This window comes from Pongo pygmaeus, chromosome 9, assembly GCF_028885625.2.
Source record: "Pongo pygmaeus isolate AG05252 chromosome 9, NHGRI_mPonPyg2-v2.0_pri, whole genome shotgun sequence".
Taxonomy (NCBI): Eukaryota; Metazoa; Chordata; class Mammalia; order Primates; family Hominidae; genus Pongo; species Pongo pygmaeus.
Window position 1 is genome coordinate 103,772,538 of NC_072382.2, and position 21,947 is coordinate 103,794,484.

Sequence of the window (21,947 nt, forward strand, 5' to 3'; positions counted from 1 at the left end):
AGGTGTGTGATAGCATAATCAGTCCTCATAATAACTCAAATGGAGATGTCAGTATCCTTGGTACGGATGAGAAAACCGAGGATTAAGTGAATTAATGAATTAGTATGCCCAACTCTAATTCAGGTTCATTTGACTCTAAAGCCTGTGTTTTTTATTATACCTGTCAATTATGTAACTATGTTGGTAACAGATAAGAGCAATTTTATTACATGAGGTTGTTGGTGCCTGGCAAATCTTAGGTCCCAAAAATTGTTGGCTTTTTTCCTATCCATTGCCCTATAAAATACTAAACTATAACCTATAAGGATGAAAGTTTTAGCCATTTACTTTTTATAAAGCCATTTTCTAAGTCTTCATGAGTTAATAAATACATTTTTTTTCCATATGAGATTAATAAGGCTTTGAACAAGCTGGAGCAGTATGTCATGTTTTGACATCCCTTCTCTCTTCCAGACAAAATATTAAAACAAGATAACCAAAAAGACACAACTAGGGTATGAATTTTTAAAAAACCTCTATAGGTCAGAAAATAAAACCACATAAAGCACTGAGGGTAGTGCTAGAGGCCTGCCAGGTTTAGGGGCCATTTGGTTCCTGAGAAGAACTGTTAATAAAAGTATTAATAAGGAAGAGGACACACAAAACAGGCTCAATTGGAAAAGCCAGGCGTGCAGCTGACCTGGCCCTGGCCTAGGACAAACGTTTACAAGGATTGACCACATGTCAAGTCACAGAGTCACAAACTGTCTAGAATCAGTATTATGTAGACTATGTTTTTTAAACCTCAATTCAATTAAATTTAAACTCATAATAAAAAAGTTAGTTTCAAAAAACATGTCTTGCCCTACCAGCTATTAAAACATATTACTAAAGTTGTACTGTTGTACATATTGTACATACTAAATAACGTGTATGTTTATATACATATATATAACTTACATGTTTATATAGTATAAACATAAAGGCAGTACTGCCGTACTAGTATAAGAATAGTTAGATTAATAAACAAAAAATCTGGAAATAACAAAATGTGAAAATTTAGTCTATGATAAAGATGAGGGGAAAGATACACTGTAACACAAGTGGTGTTGGGACTAATGGTTAGCATATGGAAGAAGATAAAATTAGATCCATTCATGCCATACACTAGAATAAATTGCAGTGGATCAGATTGAGTTGCCAAGTAAATGAGAACTATAGTTTTTTAGTTAAAATGGGTGAATTTCTCTGTAGTTTGAAAGTGAGGAAACGTAATTCAAATTTTTAAAAAGATTGATAAATTTGACTAAAGAATAAGCTTTTTTTTTTTTTAGACAAGAGTCTTGCACTTGTTGCCTAGGCTGGAGTGCGATGGTGCGATCTCAGCGCACTGCAGCCTCTGCCTCCCGTGTTCAAGTGATTATCCTGCCTTAGCCTTCAGAGTAGCTGGCATTACAGGTGCCTGCCACCACGCCTAGCTAATTTTTATATTTTTAGTAGAGATGGGGTTTCACCGTTTTGGTCAGGCTGGTCTCAAACTTCTGACCTCTAGTGATCCGTCTACCTTGGCCTCCCAAAGTGCTGGGATTACAGGCATGAGCCACCACGCCTGGCTAAGAATAAGTTCTTATGAAAAACAAGCAAAAAGATGACAAACTGAGGAAAATTATTGGTAACATATCACAGACACAGACTTCTTATCCTTAGTGTATAGATTGTATAATAAGACATAGCAAAAATAAAATCATACTGAGATACTCTACTTATCTTTCGGATTGGCAGAAACCCAAAATTGGCAAGTCTCTGGGGGCAAAAAAGCTCTCTCTTAGATTACTAGTGAGGATACATCAAAGTACAACTCCTGGGGTGGGGCGGTGGTGTAAATTTGGCGATATCTAGCAAAATTATTTATACTTTTAACATTCAACTAAGCAATCTCCCGTATAGAAATCTACCCAAAGATATGGTAGCAGAAATACAAAATTATGTATGAGCATATTCTGTACAGTACTCTTTACTAATAATGAAAACCTAATAGGAAATTGGTTGAATAGAATATTAACCAGCTATGTCAATAGGAAAATGAGGGAAAATCTCTATATGCTGCTTTAGAGTTATCTCAGGTTATATTGTTACAAAGGCAAAAGCAAAGTGGAAGGAAGTATCCATAGTATGCTACCATATATCAAAGAAGAAGGGATGTGTATGTGTTTGCTTACATTTTTAAGAGTAGAGTAAAGGAAATACTGATACAGTTTACCTGTTACCTATTGGAGGTAGGAGGAAGCGGATGGGAAATACAGCAAATCTCTGAAATTTAAAGGCGGAATGTCGTAAGTACACCTGTGTTTCAGGTGGTTGGCTAATTATAGAAGAATAATTTCAGGTGACTTTAAAGCACAGTGATTTTACTTTACGTACTTAATGGAATATCTTGAGATAAAATTGCAAAGAAATCTGAAAATTGAATCATTTTAGCGATCATAATGTTATTTTTAGATGATTGCATACGTATAGAGGACAATACATATTAATGTTGTTAGAACCCAGTTTTTCAGCATGAGAAAAAACAGTTGTTATAAAATCAAAGTGAAAACCATGCATCCTAAATCTGAATTGGAAATATGCATTTTCCGAAGGAGAGTACCACCTAGAAACAGTTACAAAAAAGCAACAAAATGATAATAGGTACCCCCTAGTACGCAGAGTAATGTCTCTGCCATTTCCCACTCAAAGAAATCAGTGCGTTTTCAAAAAAGGCTGAGTAAAATTTGGGGCAGGGAATATACTAGATGACCTTGGAACATCTTTTTGTGCCTAAAAGCAAACAAGGAAGTAGACCAAGCCCATTGTAGCCATAGCAAAAAGATCCAGCTTGAAGGGCTTACCCTGGTCAAATATGGTACACTTTGAACATTGATCAGAATAACTGTGCTGGATTAAAACACATCATAAACATATTTTAAAATCTGTGATTTCATAATGATTTTTTTCCCTTCGCTCCAGGTAGCAGAGTATCAGAATGATTTTTTTTTTGAGATGGAGTCTCGCTCTTTCGCCCAGGCTGGGGTGCAGTGGTGCAGTCTTGGCTCACTGCAACCTCTGCCTCCCGGGTTCAAGCCATTCTCCTGCCTCAGCCTCCTGAACTAAGCTGGTACTACGGTCACCTGCCACCACGCCTGGCTAATTTTTTTTTTTTTTTTTAATTTTTAGTAGAGATGGGGTTTCACCGTGTTAGCCAGGATGGTTGTGATCTCCTGACCTTGTGATCCACCTGTCTCGGCCTCCCAAAGTGCTGGGATTGCAGGCGTGAGCCACTGCGCCTGGCCAATTTTTTTTTTTTTTTTAAACTCTTATTGGCTGCCTTTCGGAGGACTCTGGGACCAACTGATCATCCTGAAAATATACACAAAAAGGGAATGAATCAAACATTTATTCTTTATCTTACCTGTATAAATTATGTTTCAGGGTAACCAAATACTTAATATGGGAAAATTCTTATTTATAGAACTTCAAATAATACATGGGAAGGAATGATACCATCATTTTGGAACCTCTAATGAAATAATGGGTTTAGGTTTAAAAAAATCAGTGGTTGCTAAAAACCATTGGGTGAAAATAACCTAAAATGGGTATAATAAGTTTACCACATCTGCACCACTGATTCATCCTTATCATGAAGACAGTCATCTTGTGCCTTCTCTTCTCATGTAGTGCCACCAATGAAGTATTCTTGCCAAAAATTGTGATCAGGCCTCTATATTCGAACTTGTTTACAACAAATCAAGAAATGGAAAAGCATGCTGCATAGCACTATGAGGATGCAATCAGCAAAGTCCAGGCTGTAGAAAATTCTTTGAGGCAAATGACACAGTTTCTTTGACAAATAAATGACAAAGGAAAAACCAAGGGGGAACCTGTGTATTAAACAGTGGTCCTCAGAGCGCTGGCATGAATCAAAAGTCACTGGGAGGGCTTGTCAAAACACAGATTGCTGGCTTCATCCCGTAGTTTCTCATTCATTAGCCCTGGGTTAGGGCCCATGAATTTGCATTTCTAAAACGTTGCTAGGTGCTCTTCCTCCTGATGATCCAGAAACCGCAGAACCATGTTATTAAAGAAGTCTTGGATTATGAATCAAATACAATGTATGGACCTTGTTTGGATTCTGTTTTGAACAAGCCAATTGTAAAAATAACAATAATTCCCTTGATAATAGGGAAATGTGGACATGGGATGGACTTTTGATAATATTAAGGAATTGGTAAATTTTGATAGTGTAATCATGGTATTGTAATTATATTTTTCTTTTTTTAAAGAAGGCCCCATCTTTTTAGAATACATGTTGAAATTATGGGTAAAATGCTATATTGTTTGCTTGAAAATAATTGGTGCTAAAAAGTAGTTGAGGATAGAGGTAAAAGAGATTGGCCATGTATTGACAATTGGGAAGAAAGCGAGTGATGAGTATACAAGGATTCATTATCTGTATTAATTTTTCTACTTTTCTATGTTTATGGAAATTACCTTCAAAATGTAAAATATATGTTTGGAAACATAAAAATATATTCCAAAATAGCTCATGAATTAAATGTAAGTCACCATAGAAATTACACATTTTTTGGAATAGAACAGTCATGAATTATACTATTTCAAAACATGTGGGTTGTAGGTAAAGCAGGACTTAAGGGTAAATTTATTGACTTAAGTCTTCCAAAAAAAGATGTAAATGAATTAAGTTCAACTCAAAAGTTAGAAAATGAAATACAGAAAAGCTGGAGGGAAAAAGAGCAGAAAAAATAGAAATAAGTTAATAATGCAGTCATCTTTTATTAACAGGTAGCTAAGAAGATTGGATTGAACTAAGGCATTATTTTGAGAGAGATTGGTCTGTAATATTCCTCTCTCTAATATCCTTGGTTCTGTCTCGGTGCTATGCTAGCCTGATAGAAGAATTGGGCAGTCTTGAGCCAGGTATGGTGCTCGCCTGCAGTCTCAGCTACTTGAGAGACAGACAGTAGGATTGTTTGAAGCCAGGCATTTGAGACCAGCCTAGGCAACACAGTAAGACAGAAAAGGAAAAAAAAAAAAAAAAAAAAAGATGTAATGTAAAGAGAAATTAATAGTAGGACTTCTCTCTATTGTCTTAAATAGTTTCTGCCTCAGTGAGTAACTACTCAACTTATGTAGAAATGGCTCAGTATTTTTTCAGCACACACTTTGTGCCAGATGCTGTGCTAGGTATTGAGGACACATAGATGACTAGGATACGGCCCATATGCCTGTGGCACTCAGTCTGAGGGAGCATATAAATTTGTAAACAAAAAATTAGAATCAGGCAAGAAATGTCAGTAGACAATATGGAAAAGTTCCGAGGCAATTCCTTGAGAGAAGAAAATTCTTAATGTATAGGATGGACCCAGCCTTGTGAGGTTTTGCTCAAGTAGTCTCCAAGAAGAAATGGCATTTAGCAAGCAGCCAGTCTGTTATAATGGGACACATGAAAAATCACGAGGAGTTTGCTGTGTGACTGGGAGACCATTAAGTTATAAGAGCTGTCAGTGTATGTTATTTAGGATTTTTGTAGCAAGGTTTATATGAGAGATTGGCCTGTAATTTTCCTTTCTTTTAATATCCTTGTATGGTATCAAGGTTATGCTGGCCTTATAAGTGTTGGAAAATATTCTTTCCTTGTTATGCTCTGGAAGAGGCTGTGTAAGATTGGTATTATTTCTTCCTTGAATGACTGCAAAGCCATTGGGACCTGGGGTTTTCTTTAGTCAATGTGTACTAAACATTTAGTAGACACAGTGACCCAAAATTTCAACTTAAGTTGAATATGTATCTGAAAAGGTTTATTATTCTTACTAACATTTTCACATAAAACTTCCCTCTGCCCACTGAGGTTAATTCAGTTTGATCAGTGTTGTATCTGTGATAGAAATTCACTAGTATAAAAACCTAGTCCGTTTCTAACCACCAAATGGTGTATTACAGCTTCAAAAAAAATTTTTTTTTTTTTTTTTTTTTTTTTTTACTACCTAGGCTTTGTGCTGGGGGTACCATGGTGTCAAATGAGACAAATCCATGTCATCCAGATACTTGTGGACTCGATTTGATATGAGCAAGCATCAGATCATTTTAATCTACTTGCTTTATTGGGATGCGTATGTGGATATATTAAGGGCTGATTATTTTGATGGGCTTTGCTGTTTGGAATGCTTTGTCTTAATTTTTGTGGATGAATTTTTAATTTATATATTTCATAAGAAGTAATGAATTTGCACCGTTCATACTTCAGAAGTTATAAATAAGGTTCTCCAACTTTGTCCTTTAGTCACCCAGTTTCCCATCTCTGGAGCCAAAAGATGTTAGTTGCTTCTTAGCTATTCATCAATTTTTATATCCTCTGAATATGCAATATATATTCACCCCCGCTCCCTTCCCCGACCCCCCTTTTTTTAACACTTTCTCTTCTGCACCTTGCTTTTAATTTAGTAAGTCCTTAGAAACTGTTCCTTATTGTATGTTAAAACTACCTCCTGTTTCTTTTCTGACTTCCTTGTATCTTGTGACAACAGTAATAGTAAATTAATGTAGTCATTGTGATATTGATGGATTTTTAGGTTATTTCCAGTCTTCCTGCTTAAAAAAAGTTATATTGAATATCCCAAATTGCTTTTGAATAATTAAATCATCATTTTGTCTTCCTTCGCTAGTTTTTTAGGACAGATTTTTTTTTTCTTTTCATTTCAGCCATGAACCAGAGAATCAGTCAGAGTGCTCCAGTGAAACAGCCACCACCCCTGGCTCCCCAGAGCCCGCAGGGAGGCGTCATGGGTGGCAGCAACTCCAACCAGCAGCAACAGATGCGACTGCAGCAACTGCAGATGGAGAAGGAGAGGCTGCGGCTGAAACAGCAAGAACTGCTTCGGCAGGTGAGGCCACAGGTTAGAAACCAGCCTTCCACTTTTTGGGGTTTGTTTTCTTAAAGTTGGGCAGATTTCATTTTAACATTTATTAGTTACAGAGGAATGTTGTCTTTGTAAAACTGAGCGACACAGAAGCATTCTATCCAGCCCTGTCCTTGTCTTAGTTTCGTGACTGTGAGTGGCCTTTGATCAAGTTACAAGGGATGTGACTTGGAAACCTGTATCATGAAGAGCTGTTTTGGTCATGGTCATTGCAATTGAGCAAAAATTGAAGGAAGCAAGGATGCTTTCTCTAATGTACATGGAATTGTGGATTGCTGTTTTTCTGAGGATTTCACTTAAGGGGAAATTCTAGAACATCACTTGGGAGAAAATATCCTTTATTAATAACTTACGTGGCAGGATACACCAATATGACATTCCTCAAGTGACGAATATGCTTCGGTATTACCGAATCTAAGAATTTTCATTTAAAATAAAATAAATGTCACCTTTGGCCAGGTGCGGTGGCTCATGCCTGTAATCCCAGCACTTTGGGAGGCCAGGGTGGGCAGATCACTTGAGGCCAGGAGTTCAAGACCAGCCTGGCCAACTTAGCGAAACACCATCTCTACTAAAAATACAAAAATTAGCCAAGCGTGGTGGCACACACCTGTAATCCCAGCTTCTCAGGAGGCTGAGGCACAAGAATCACTTGAGCCTTGGAGGCAGAGGTTCAGTGAGCCAAGGCTGTGCCACTGCACTCAAGCCTGGGTGACAGAGAGAAACTCTGTCTCAAAAACAAAAAGTTATCTTCAAGTTTAGAAGATGCCAGTGTGCTTTAAGATTACCTGCTTATGGATGTTTTTTTATGTTGGGAAAAGTAGGACATAGCAGTAGAGAGCTTGAAGCCCTTTAATCACCAATTCCATCAGCTTTCTTCTAGAAGGTATTGTTGATCTTTATGTTCCTAATATATATAATTAACCTCAACATTGATTTTTACTTTATCTTATTTCAGAGTGGTTAAATCTACTAAGTTCAGATATTGGAGATAAGGTCTTTTGTTAAGTAGTGTAGATATTTTTTAATTTCTATATAAAATTTTTTTGAATAGATAATAGAAAAATGGTATAATAGTGATAAATGTACAGAGGTGAAAGTACACTCAAAATTAGATCTTTTCCATGTTTTTCTAGTTCTCTCCTATGGGGCCTAAATAACTATGAGTTTCTTAGGTTTTTTGTTTTTTGTTAATTTTTCCAGAGATACTCTGTTTACATACATAAAATACATGTATCTGTGCTATTTTTTCCCTACCTAAATCACAGCATGCTAAGTATAGACATTTAAAAATCGTCATACTCCGCCAGGCATGGTGGCTTATGCCTCTAATCCCAACACTTTGGGAGGCCGAGGCAGGAGGCTTGCTTGAGCCCAGGAGTTCGAAACCAGCCTGGGCAACATGGCGAGACTCTGTCTCTTAAAAAAAAAAAGAAAAAAAAATCTCTACATTTCTGTTACCAGGAAGTAGGCACTTAAAGGTCTGTTTTTTGTTTTGTTTTGTTTTTTTTAGGGCTATATTTTAAAAGTATCTCTTGAACGTCAGTGAAAATATATGAACTCAGTACTACCTGAACTCTGATTTGGGGTTTGAGAAATTGGTACTTCAGGAGTTAAATTAAGCCATGGCATCTGAGACAGGCTCACCTTGAAACTGTGCTTTGTCGGTAATCTGTCCATACAATTCTAGTGTGATTGGCATCAAAGGTAAACCCCGATAGAAGGAGTAAGACAGTATGTGCCAACATACAATGTCAGGAACTTGTTGGGGCTCAGAAAATGATACTCCAAAATATGGTTCTTTGACAAACTAAACTAAGGAAGCAGCCTCAAGTTCTATGCCAAAGCACAGGATGAGGCTATTCTTTGAAGTTCCTTTATCTACCTAGAAACCAGACCCACCAAAAGGAATACAATTGCCTTTGATCCTCTCCCCAAAATTTCGTTAACCAGAGAAGACTGAAACTTGTATGACAGAGGAAAAGACTAAAAATTAAATTATCACACCTAGAGAGCTCAGAGGAACTTTGCCCAGACTATTGTCTTTTCTCAGATCCCATTCAGTTTCCAAAGAGAATTATTTACTAACCATTGTCTGTGTACTGGGTCCATTCATTCTTCCTAAAAATCATTTACTGCCCTTCAAAATGGTGTCATTTCCCTCATGTCCCCTTCCCCTGTGAAGAAGGGTATTATATAGTATCTGGAACTCACTTGGTTATTGGGTAATCATTCTCTTGCAATTTCCCCCATGCTTATGCACCTTAAATAAATTTGTTTGCCCTTTTCTCCTGTTAATTTGTCTATTATCAGTTCGTTTTCAGCGAACCTTTAGAGGGCAGAGGGGAAGTTTTCCTTTTGGCCCCTATAAAGTGATCTTGAAAGAAATGTTTCTTTATCTGACATAAAAAAGGATGGAGAAAGGAAGCATTATTGTACCTCTGACTTTCTAACAAATTACCATAAAGGAAGAATATTTTTCATCTAATATTTTAGAACACCGTAGAACCATCAAAAATATAATTACATGGCTAATAGAAAAAAAATAGAGCAATTTTAAAATATGTTTTATGTAACCTGTTTTCATTGTTTTTCATTTTGTTGTTGCCGAGTAGTAGTTGTTCTAAGTAAATACAGGTCTCAATTTCACTATGAATAAAAACAGTCAAAATCAAGAAAGTAAAAAAAAAGTTCTTTAATTACTAATGTCAAAATCATACTGTTTTTAAGATAATTTGTAAAGTCTAGAAATGGGGCCATTCGCCATTTTGTTTTATGCCATAGATCATCCTGGGGTTTTTTGGTGGGCAAACGCTGCTATTTGTAAAACTCTTCCTTCCAAAGATTTTCCTAAATCCTTATTCTCAATCTTACTCTGGGTGATGGGTCCTGGACAGAATAGCTTCACTTCCTTTAAAGGTAACTTCTTTGTTTCATCTTTACTACCTACTGTGTCGTCTTTTCTTATGTTGAAGTTGACAGACCTGCTCTATTCTCATACTAATAGACTATTTTTTAGATTTTTTTTTAAGTAATCACAATAAATTCAGTATATCTTAAGTCTTTTGGCTTCCTGTGAACTTCTTCCATTGACAGTTTATCTTACCACTGAAACATCAAATATATTGTATCTGCTTTATCTAATACTCAGAAGCAAAGAACCTACGTGACCAATATCAAATTTTATTTTTTAGTTCTGACTCCTAAAGTCTTGCTGTCCTATCCTCAATCCTGTTAAAAACTTCCGAGGTTCCAGTTTTGTTATGTGGTGACTTCATTGGCTCCTGTCTTCCTCAGTGTGCTTCTTCTTGGGTAGCTTGGGAATTCTGTGCTATGGTGATATGTCTGGATACAATTTGTAAGTCAGCCTACACAGCCAGACCATGTGGCTTAAAGTAATTTTTATCCGTCTTATTTTTTACTCTTAGGCAATGCGGAATATCAATCCCAGCACAGCAAATTCTCCAAAATGTCAGGTAGGCTCTTATCTGATGTTTTAGCACTGGAAAAAAAAAAAAAAAGATATTAAATTAGGAAAGAGAAACTTACATTCCAGGGTCCTGTCCTTGTTGGACATTAGCCCAGAGTATAACTTTGAGCCATCTTTCTACCAAGATACTCAGGTTAACATTGCCCTTCCAAGAAAGTCTACACAGTCTGCTCCCTCCCTGCTCCTCCTAGGGAGTTTCTGTTTATTTTGATTCCATGGAGGTCTTTTTTATTCTATATTTAAATGTATTGTGTCTCGGTTGTACATCCTATCAGCTAGGTATGCCTAATTTTTATTTGAATAGCTTAAAATAGTATGTGTAATGATTTAAAGGAATTAATAAATTGAACAGTAACAAAAGCAGTATTTAGCTGGGTAGGCTAGTTTAGGAAATTTTAGAGTCATGATACTATGAGGAAGAGAAAAATTCTTGCTAGTGGACATTCCAAAGGAAAAATATCAAAATTATCAGGAGAGGATCTGCCTGGATAGTGTTTCAGGTTTTCTTGTTGGCTTTTATCAGCATTCTCTGATGAACCCCAGGGAGCCCTGGTTGTGAAGGCATCTTATTTAGAAGGAAAGATTGTGGCCATTTTTTCTTCTAACACAGGCACTTGTCTGACTCGTGGGAAGAATCTCGTTCTTAAAACCAAAAGGATTTTAGGTGTTTGGGGTCCACAAGATTAGAAGAAATTCGGAGCCAGAGGATCATTCTACTTCTCTTGGGGCAGAAGCAACCATATAATGCCTCACCTTCTATATAACTTACTCTGCACTAGGCTAAATAAGTACATTGTTTTAGAATCTGCTGTAGAAGTAAGAGTTGGCAAAATTCTACTCATTTTGGATACTGTTAAGTTGTCCATTGGAGCACCATAATGATAAAAGTCAGATACAGTCTTCGTAGAGACCAGTTAATTTTCTGAGAGGGAAAATCTCTATTCTTCTTTATCTATCTCATAAATGCCTCCATTAATCAAAAGACCAAGCAAGGCATAACTCATAATAAGCTATCTTCACCAAAGTTGAGCATAGACGTTCTTATGATGAGGGGCACTAATATACCATTTGACTGTGAAGTGCAGGATAGTATTGGGTCTTTATAACGTGAAGCCATTTTTTTCTTTGCCATTTCTCTGAAGTGTTTGTTTTGTTTTGTCTTTTTGGTTTTGTTTTTGTTTTTGAGACGGAGTTCTCGCTCTGTTGCCCAGGCTGGAGTGCAGTGGCATGATCTCGGCTCACTGCAAGCTCTGCCTCCTGGGTTCACACTTTCTCCTGCCTCAGCCTCCCAAGTAGCTGGGACTACAGGCACCCGCCACCACGCCCAGCTAATTTTTTTTGTATTTTTTAGTAGAGACAGGGTTTCACCGTGTTAGCCAGGATGGTCTCGATCTCCTGACCTCGTGATCCGCCCGCCTTGGCCTCCCAAAGTGCTGGGATTACAGACGTGAGCCACCACGTCTGGCCTGAAGTGTTCCTGAAAGAAGAATTTTATTCATGATAAATGAAATATAACTAATATAGGAGCAGAAATTAACTCAAAGGAGATTTGGATTCAGGTAAAAAGTCCTCCATGCCAAAAAAAAATGTTGAAATTGTTTCCTTTTTTCCCAAGGTCTTATACCCTGAATCTGATAAATAAGTCAAATTCTTCTTGATCTTTGTTTCATACTTGAACAGAAAAGTAAATCTTTACTGTATTAAAATTATCAGGAATTCTTAGATTTTTTAAAATAGTAAAGCTTTAGAAAAGGTGAGGCTTATTAGTAGTAAAGCTTCTAAGATACGAAGATTAGAGGTAATTACTTAGATTTGCCCAGACCAGAGCAAAAAACTTGAAAGAAGTTTTTAAAAATCTTCTTTGCATATGCTGGAGATTAAAATATTGGTTTTTTATATATCCTTTAGTTGTCAATGTTTAATATTTACCTGGCATAATTGTGGAAAGTTATCAGTAAATGTATGAAATTCAAGTATAGGGTTATATTTGAAAGAGCTCAGATCAAGAAATCTGGTGGTATTTGTATCAAGAAAGCATGTGTGTATTTTTCTCATCCTATTATTTTCTAAATAACCTTAAGGTAGATGTCAGGAAATAGATCACAAAGAACAGTCATATCTTTTTCTTTTCTTTTTTGAGACGGAGTCTTGCTCTTTCGCCCAGGCTTGAGTGCAGTGGCGTGATCTCGGCTCACTGCAACCTCCGCCTCCCTGGTTCAAGCGATTCTCCTGCCTCAGCCTCCTGAGTAGCTGTGATTACAGGTGCCCGCCACTACGCCCAGCTAATGTTTTGTGTTTTTAGTAGAGACAGGGTTTCACCATGTTACCCAGGATGGTCTCCATCTCCTGACCTCATGATCCGCCTGCCTCGACCTCCCAAAGGGCTGGTATTATAGGCGTGAGCCACCGTGCCCAGCCAGAAGAGTCGTATCTTAAGTGAAGATGGCTTTAAATAGTGTTTCTCAGAATAATTAAGAAAGCTAGAAGGGACTTTTCAGCCCCAAAGAACAGAGGGTATAAAGACATCACTCAGTATCTGAACAGTAGACACTGTTGTTCAAAGTTACTGGGTTTTTAACTTATACTTTTCTAATAGATATTAATGCAGCTGAGTTAGCAAGCAATAGTGAGATCAGTGTCATTTTCTAATCATATACCTCATATGCTGTGGGATGTGGAAAGCCACCAGACTTCAAAATGCTTATGAATTACTACAAAAGCTGTCTTTAAGTACTTCCAATAGGATTAACAAATCATGTGGCTGTTGTAGGGTGCTGTGCTCGTGTACACTAACGTCAGTATGGGTGAGGTTAATGAAAAATTCCAAGATCCATGGCCCGAGTGATAGTGAAATGTAAAATTTTGAAAAATCTTTAAAGGCATTTATATATCTTCTTAGTTAAATATGGAAATTATCACCTTAATTTATTATACTATGTTGGCAGAATTTTGGAAAAATTCATCCTTACAGAGCTTAACTTTTTATTTTTATTTTGAGACAGAGTTTTGCCCTTGTTGCCCAGGTTGGAGTGCAATGGCATGATCTCTGCTCACCGCAGCCTCTGCCTCCCGGGTTCAAATGATTCTGCCTCAGCCTCCCAAGTAGCTGGGATTACAGGCATTTGCCACCATGCCCGGCTAATTTTGTGTTTTTGGTAGAGACAGGGTTTCTCCATGTTGGTCAGGCTAGTCTTGAACTCCCAACCTCAGGTGATCTGCCCACCTCGTCCTCCCAAAGTTCTGGGATTACAGGCGTGAGCCACCGCACCCAGCCAAAGAGCCTAACATTTTAATTTCATTTTGATTACTTATGATTTTTATGTTTCAAAAGCAATTTCCATTCTCAGAAGAAACTTTTTGAAACTGTAAACATCTTTGCTTTGTGAGATTGAGTAGTTAATGCTATTTTCTAGTCATATCTCTGTTACACATCAGTGCTCACTTGTAAATTGGAGAGACCTTTTGAGCAAGTGGGTTTAGGAATGCACTCTAGCTTCTGTTTTAAGGTCTTTTGAGAGAAGAACTTTGAGGAAAGATAGTCCCCCCTGAGGTGCGAACACTTCTACCTTCTCTTGTGCTTAAGAATATGGTTCTTGGACTGGGTGCGGTGGCTCACGCCTGTAATCCCAGCGCTTTAGGAGGCCGAGGTGGGTGGATCACCTGAAGTCAGGAGTTTGAGAACCGCCTGGTCAACATGGTGAAACCTGTCTCTACTAAAAATATAGAAATTAGCTGGATGTGGTGGCGGGCGCCTTTAATCCCAGCTGCTCAGGAGGCTGAGGCAGGAGAATCGCCTGAACCTGGGAGGCAGAGGTTGCAGTGAGCCAAGATCGTGGCATTGCACTCCAGCCTGGCGAAAAGAGCAAAACTCCGTCTTGAAAAAAAAAAAAAAAAGAATTTGGTTCTTAATATCTGGGGTTCCCTAGTACCTATGAGATCCAGTTTAAACTCTGCAACTGGCTCATGGTCTATGGTCAGTAGCCTTCTCACTCACTGGTTCCAGTTAAGCCAGTAACTCTTCCATTAGCTAAGTGTACTCCGCTGCCTTGTTGCTGTTACTCTGCTTACAAGCTTTTCCCCGTAGTGAGAACCTTGCTTATCACCCTTTCTTACCAGTAAAGATTCTTCATTTCTGTTTTAAGGCTTAGGGTGAGATTCATTCCCAAGTGCCCTTATGAGAATTCTTGAGGCAGGGCACAGTGGCTCACGCCTGTAATCCCAGCACTTTGAGAGGCCAAGGCAGGCAAATGACCTGAGGTCAGAAGTCCGAGACCAGCCCAGCCAATATGGTGAAAGTCCATCTCTACTAAAAATAGAAAAATTAGCTGGGCTTGGTGGCATGTGTCTGTAGTCCCAGCTACTCAGGAGGCTGAGGTGGGAGGATGGCCTGAGTTTGGGAAGCAGTGGTTCATTGAGCTGAGATCGTGCCACTACACTCCAGCCTGGGTGACAGAGTGAGACTCTGCCTCAAAAAAAGAAAATTAGAGAATTCTTGAAACTACCCAGAAATAAAAACAACACTGTTGTATAAAGATGTCTTAACTCAGTAGCCAGTATAATTCCAATTTAGGTGGTCAGAAGTATGATACGGGGTTACTTTTGTTTCTGGGCAAGTAATTGCTTCAATCTGTATAGAAATTACATATAAATATTTTGCAACTATTGAATAATGTGTAGTTGCCATTCCTTATGGGTGGTAATGAATAGACACCAAGGTCAGTCCCTGGTTTAATGAATGATAAAGCACACAGTATTGCTGTTGAGGATATTGTACTGCACCATTACCTCTCAACAGTGAAGAGGTTCAGATGTTCACAGTTGTAGTTAATGAGAACAAAATAATACCATTGTTCAGAGCTATATGAAAACAATTGCCAACAACCATTTTTTTCCTGAATTTAGTAAAAGTAAAGTATTTGGCTTTTTTCCCTTCAAACTGTCTTTCATGTTAGCTGTTTCAAAATCCTGTTAACACTTGTCTAACATTATCTTTCTCTTCGAAGTTCTAATATTAAATAAATCATAGATTTATTTGAAGGTTTTCCAATGAATATATTTTATTTTTAGTGGGTACACTGAAAACTTTGTATAAGAGGGAAGATTTAGCCTCACACCCCACATACTTTTAACTGGTTATTTCATTTGTTTTATTAAACTTGCCTCTTCCTTGTTATTTGAACAGTGCCGTAATAACTTTGAGACCGTGATTAAGTAATACAGATTACAAAAGGCCTAATTCTAGAAGTCTATCAGAAAGAATGTAGAATCCTAGGATAATGCTAGAGAACACCAACCTGCCATCCTGTTTTGGATGTGATTTTTCAGAGTTTAAGATTATCATATAGTTCTCATAACTGTCCCCAAATCCATGTGTATACTTTTTTTAATCAAAAAAGTTGTTCTAAAGTTAAAACTGCTTTGGTAAATGGCATAAACATTAAAAAACATAAAGCATTGGCTCAGTGTTTTAATGACTTCAGAAATAATAAAATGTTCTATTACAGTTTAAAGCTGTGTTGGAAAATGGGGTATGACAAGACCTCTATCTTAAACAGTTGGAAGAAATGGCATTTTTTTCTATTTTTAGAATTGTTGACATACACTGCTATCACTAAGGCAAACTACTTACAAGACATATATTTTTAGAGTTATTCTCCATTTCTAAATTTGGATTTCCAGTTCACTAAGTTAATCTTCCTTAAACAAATTGATTACCACCCTCCCTGCAAAAACCCCTTACTCCTGTGCCATATATTATCGAAAAAACAGATACACTTTTATATAATGTAGTATTTGCTAAAGACAGAATTGCTTTAAGAAAGTAACAGTGACTAGGTAGTTAGCTCCCCAAATCATTAATTCTTATGTTATTTTATTTATTTATTTAAGAAGGAGTTTCACTCATCACCCAGGCTGGAGTGCAATGGCACGATCTCGGCTCACTGCAACCTCCTCCTTGTGGATTCAAGAGCTTCTCCTGCCTCAGCCTCCCAAGTAGTTGGGATTAGAGGCTCACACCACCACCCCCAGCTAATTTTTTTGTATATTCAGTAGAGACAGAGTTTCACCATGTTGGTCAGGCTGGTCTCAAACTCCTGACCTCAGGTGATCCACCCGCCTTGGCCTCCCAAAGTGTTGGGATTACAGGCATGAGCCACTGCACCTGGCCTATGTTAATATTTTTATATGCAATGAACATAGTATGTTTCATTGGGTTCAGTAAGGAAGATAAAATACTGTTGATATTTAAGGAAATTGCTAGACATGGGATAGGGAAATTGCATATATTCATATAAGAAAACAGGCCAGCCTTTTCTTCCCTTTCTTAACAATATGATATGTCTTTGTGATTCAGTCTAGCCAAAAAACAACCTCTACCTCTCATACAAGCGCGCGTGCGAGTGTGAACACACTCAGATAACAAAGGTTTCAGGAGGTAGAAGTGAAATCGAAATTTCGGAAAGTATCCTACTCCATGCTTTACCTAGTCAGATTATGAAGGAGAATGACCATGAAGTTAGACAAATGAAAGAGTTTTCTCCTATAAGGTGTCCTGCTTCTGGGGAGGAACAGTTAAATCATGTGTTTCCATCGTGAGTAAGTTTTATAATTCCTTGTATTCTTAGCAAAGGATTGTAAATGTGAAAGTGAAGTTACCATAGGAAACTAAGAATTTTAGATGTAAAATAGTGAAAATTTGTTTCAGGGTTATCTAGACATTATGCTAGTTACTTTAAAAAAAATCTTAATATGGATAAGCATGAAGTCAAATTAATCTGAATTTTTAATCAAAAATATATTTTATATAAATTCTCCATTTTATTGCATTTAAAAATAAGCCTGTATATATCTTATACATGCTGTGTTAAAAAATGCCAATTATATTTCAATAAATTTTATCAAAACACATTTTCAGTGACTATCAACATTATTTCATAATTGGGTAAATCTGGCATAGCTCTTTTGTAGACAATCCAATTATGTCCTGAGTCATAAGCCTTGGGACATAATTGGATTGTCTACAAAACTGATTTCAGTTGAAACATTTCATGTTGAAAGTTACGTCTATCTCTAAGAAGTTTTTGGATTATTTTATCCTGAACACAATGCCTAAAATTAGAACACTGGACTAAAAATACAAGTTTGTTAAACTTCTGTTTTCCCAAAGGTAACTAGGATAAATAGTTTGACAAACTTTCAAAACTGGGGAAATAAGTTACAGGAAATTCAGCCAAAACATAATCATGCTTCTGTTCTGTATTTCAAAGGTCAAATAGTTTTTTTCTAACTGAAGCAAGTATTTTTAGCCATTTTCTTCTGTAATAATACAAAAATGTGGTAGCTTTTCCCATTGAGCTTGTAAATCTTAGCTAATCTGGGACACATTTGGAGTCAGAGCTATCTACGTTATAAGTAAAACTAAGGGTCCCGGTTTGTTCTGGAGGAAACTTTGCAGGGTGGTTCATAAAAGAAAACATGAGTTTGCCTGCTTTATTTAGTGGACTTTTATGGAACCAAGACCTAGCCATAAGCCATTGGCCCTTCTTACTGCATTTCTCTCCTCTCATGTAAATAGCAATATAATTTCCCAGAAGGCAAAAAAGATGCTAAGATCATGTATTTTTGGAAGTTAAGGTATGTTGGCCTTACATAAAATAATGCCTTAGTCCACATCATTTAGAAAAATAATGAGAAAGGCAGTAAAAGTAGTCAGTAGTCTGGAAACACTTAGAATATTTTTAGGGTTTTTTAAAATTTTTAGAGTATCCAAGAGAAACGAAACCATGTTTCTACACAAAGCCAAAATGTAGAAATAACCCAAATAAACAAATGTAATATATTCCTACAGTGGAATACTAGTTAGCAATAAAAAGGAATGAACTGTGGATATAACATGAATGAATCCCAAAATTATCACACTAAGTGAAAAAGTACATGCTGTATGATTTTATTTTAGAAAATTCTAGAAAATACCAACTAATCTACAATGACAAAAAGCAGATGATTAGTTTCCGAAGGTTGAAGTAGGGGAGGTGAGAAGTAGTGGGAGAAAATTTTGAGGATGATTATCTTTTTTTTTTTTTTTTTTTTTTGAGTTGGAGTTTCATTCTTATTGCCCAGGTTGGAGTGCAATGGCGCAATCTCAGCTACCACAACCTCTGCCTCCTGGGTTCAAGCGATTCTCCTGCCCCAGCCTCCCAAGTCCTCCCGAGTAGCTTGAATTACAGGCACCTGCCACCACACCCAGCTAATTTTTTGTATTTTTAGTAGAGACGGGGTTTCTCCATGTTGGTCAGGCTGGTCTCGAACTCCCAACCTCAAGTGATCTGCCCACCTCACCCTCCCAAAGTGCTGGGATTACAGGTGTGAGCCACTGCGCCCGGCCGAGGATGATTATCTTGATTGTAGTGGCAGCTTCACAGGTTTCACACATTTCAAAACTCATCAATTCATGCATTTTATAATTTATTGTATATCAGTTATATATCAAAAAGCTTTTCAAAATTTACTTGGAATATCTAATCACCTGTAACTAAAAGTTTCAAAACTCAGCTGAGTATTTATAAACCTTTAGTATGCTATCCGTAATCTGCATGTATGTTATTTGTATCATTGGTCTTGTTACATTAGAGTCATCCCTTGAGGGATTAGTTCCAGCAAGTCCCTTATATAAAATGGCATGCTATTTGCATATAACCTACACACATCCTCCTGTATACCTTAAATCATTTCTAGATTACTTATAGTAATACAATGGAAATGCTATGTAAAGAGCTGTTATACTGTTATAACTGTATTGTTATTCTGTATTGGGAATAACGGCAACAAAAATAGTCTATATATGTTAAGTACAGACACAGCCTTCCATTTTTCTTCTTGAATATTTCGATCCATACTTGGTTGACTTATGGATATGAAAGGCTAACTATATTTGTTTTCATGCCAAATTCTTCTCTATTTGATTAATAATACACTCTCCTACCACCAGTAAGTAAAGTGTCTTTTTTTCATTGATTCAAGTCTAATTTAGGTGAATCCTTAGGTTCGTTACTCTTAGTCATGGCTCAGATATAGGTTTAATGAGAAGAGTGTTTCCATAGCCCTTCAAGGGGTCAGATATCTCCTTAGGTAACTTGGAATGATTTCCCTGCTTACTGACATCTCTAAGTTATCTTTCTTTGTAAATCTGCATAGTTGGTTCTGCAGTGTTTGCTGACGTAGAAATTCAGTTGTTAAATGAAGTAAAAAGTAAAAATTTCACGACTTTTAACAAACATAGTGGCCAAATTCAAAGCAGCAAGAACATGGAGAGTCTAGTCTGCACATGATATTAGTTTTAACATAATAAAAAGTAGGAATTTTATTTAAAAGGCTAAAATAAAAAGTTGTAAAAATAATATGAAAATTATAGCCAATTCAATTAATTTAGTTATGACTTACAGTTTAGTGTTATATATTTGTTTTGTGCTACAAACGTGAGCATACCTTCTTTGATAAAAAGCAAATGAGAGTCTTTAGGATATTCTCAAATACTCCCATGTTTTGTCACAGAACCCTAGGCATCAGCCTCATCTGGAGCCTATAATTTTATTCATTTTAAAGTTTATTGTTAAATACATCCTCCTATATTAAGAGCAAAATAAATTCTTCAAGGAATTATAAGTTGTTTTATGCTCCAGAGTAATCCATTCACTCTGGCCTTAGAGGGTACAGCAAAAATAATGACAATATTGTGTGATAAGTGCTGTGTTCAGGATGTTAAAGACATGACATGTATGTGTCTAATCCAATCTCAAGATCGAGATGGGATCACTACGGAGAGTTTCTTCAAAAAGGTAGTGCCTTCACCAGGTCTTAAATAATATGGAAGAAAGGCATGATATTGAGAGGATGTGTCCTCCCACAGACAGACTACAATGAGTGTAGTATCATTGTTTTAAAGTCACTTCTCACTTTGTAAGATGAGCATGGGAGGAGTCAAAAGTAGGAGATAGAAAAGAAATAAGAGGGATCCCCATAAGACTGCAAGAAAAGTTAAAAAGATGATGAGTATAAATGAAGTTACTTTTGAGGCAAGCAGGAAGAGGTGGCAAGAGGGGCCAGAAAAATCAAAGATTATACCTGATGGCCTGTTTGTTTTTGTTTGTTTTGTTTTTTGTTTTGAGACAGAGTCTCACTCTGTCACCTAGGCTGGAGTGCAGTAGCGCGATCTCGGCTCACTGCAACCTCAGCTTCCTGAGTAGCTGGGACTACAGGCATGCGCCACCACACCTGGCTAATTTTTTTTGTATTTTTAGTAGAGATGGGGTTTCACCATGTTGGTCAGGCTGGTCTCCAACTCCTGACCTCAAATGATCCGCCCACCTCAGCCTCCCAAAGTGCTGGGATTACAGGCGTGAGCCATCACACCCGGCCAATGGCCTCAATGTTCTTCTAATGTAGATGGAAAAGAAATAGACATGGACTTCACTGGCTGGGCATGGTGGCTCACGCCTGTAATCCTAACACTTTGGGAGGCCCATCGCTTGAACTCAGGTGTTAAGACCAGCCTGGGCGACGTATAGTGAGACCTTGTCTCTACAGAAAATTTGGAGGAAGAGAAAAGAAAAGAAATGGACTTCCCTGAATAGGGGCTTGAGATAGTATGCCATATTTGGAGTAGTGACCATGAGGATGTGAAAAACAACTGACCAAGAACAAAACAAAACAAAACAAAACAATAAATGGTACTAGGGTCCATCCAAAACCAAAGACCTTTAATTTGTAATTATAACATTCTGGATAGTTGTGTGATTTCTTTTTTTTTTTTTTTTTTTCCCTTAGCATTTCTCAGCAATCTCAGAATGAAAATAGAACAAATACACTTTGGCATTGCTTTGGGGTTGGGATTTGCTGGGCTGAGATAAAATGATATGTACATCAGGAATCTAAAAGGTGCTTATGCTGTTTTGAATGATAAGTCATGAATTTAAGCTTGTAGGGAAGGAGAAAAAAAAAAATAAGATACCGAAAGACAGCCAATAGACTAGAATAGTAAGGAGAGATGGGTCTGGAGTCTCTGAGGTTGGAGGGCTGGTAGAGTGGACATGAGTTTATGCGGGAACTGGTTAGGAAAAATGTGAGAAAGTAGGATAAGTGCATGTAAGATTTTGGGGAGAGAAGTTTCTAAGCCAGTTCCAGGGTATGACTGAGGGAATTAATGATTGAAATACAGTGATGAAGTGGTCAGTATCATTTCAGTGTAAAGGCGATCCCAGCATTTCAACAATGGGTTATTACATGGGTTTTATGCGTGGAGGTCATAATTCCAATGTGATGAATGCAGTTGGAATGAAGAGAAACACTGATCATCATCTCAAAACATGACTTAAGATTTTAGAGTTGGTTTGGTTTCAAATAACAGGATCTTAGTGGCTGTGCAATGGGTGTTTGAGTGGAGTGGAGATGAAGGTCACTGGAATCCAGAAGGTTCAGGAAGCTGTCAGGTTAAGTGAATTGTCTGT

General features: G+C 37.3%; 1 protein-coding gene across 12 annotated transcripts in view; it reads left to right on the forward strand.

Annotated features, from left to right (window-relative positions):
- Positions 1–21,947, forward strand: part of YAP1 (Yes1 associated transcriptional regulator) — a 125,114-nt gene that overhangs the window by 90,852 nt on the left and 12,315 nt on the right. For 3 of the 12 annotated variants that reach the window (XM_054438091.2, XM_054438092.2, XM_054438100.2), the window contains 2 exons: positions 6,736–6,929; positions 10,382–10,429. In XM_054438091.2, the coding sequence (XP_054294066.1) occupies positions 6,736–6,929; positions 10,382–10,429 (242 nt within the window). The remainder of the gene's footprint in view (positions 1–6,735; positions 6,930–10,381; positions 10,430–21,947) is intronic. The other 9 variants (XM_054438093.2, XM_054438094.2, XM_054438101.2 and 6 more) reach the window with 3 other exon arrangements.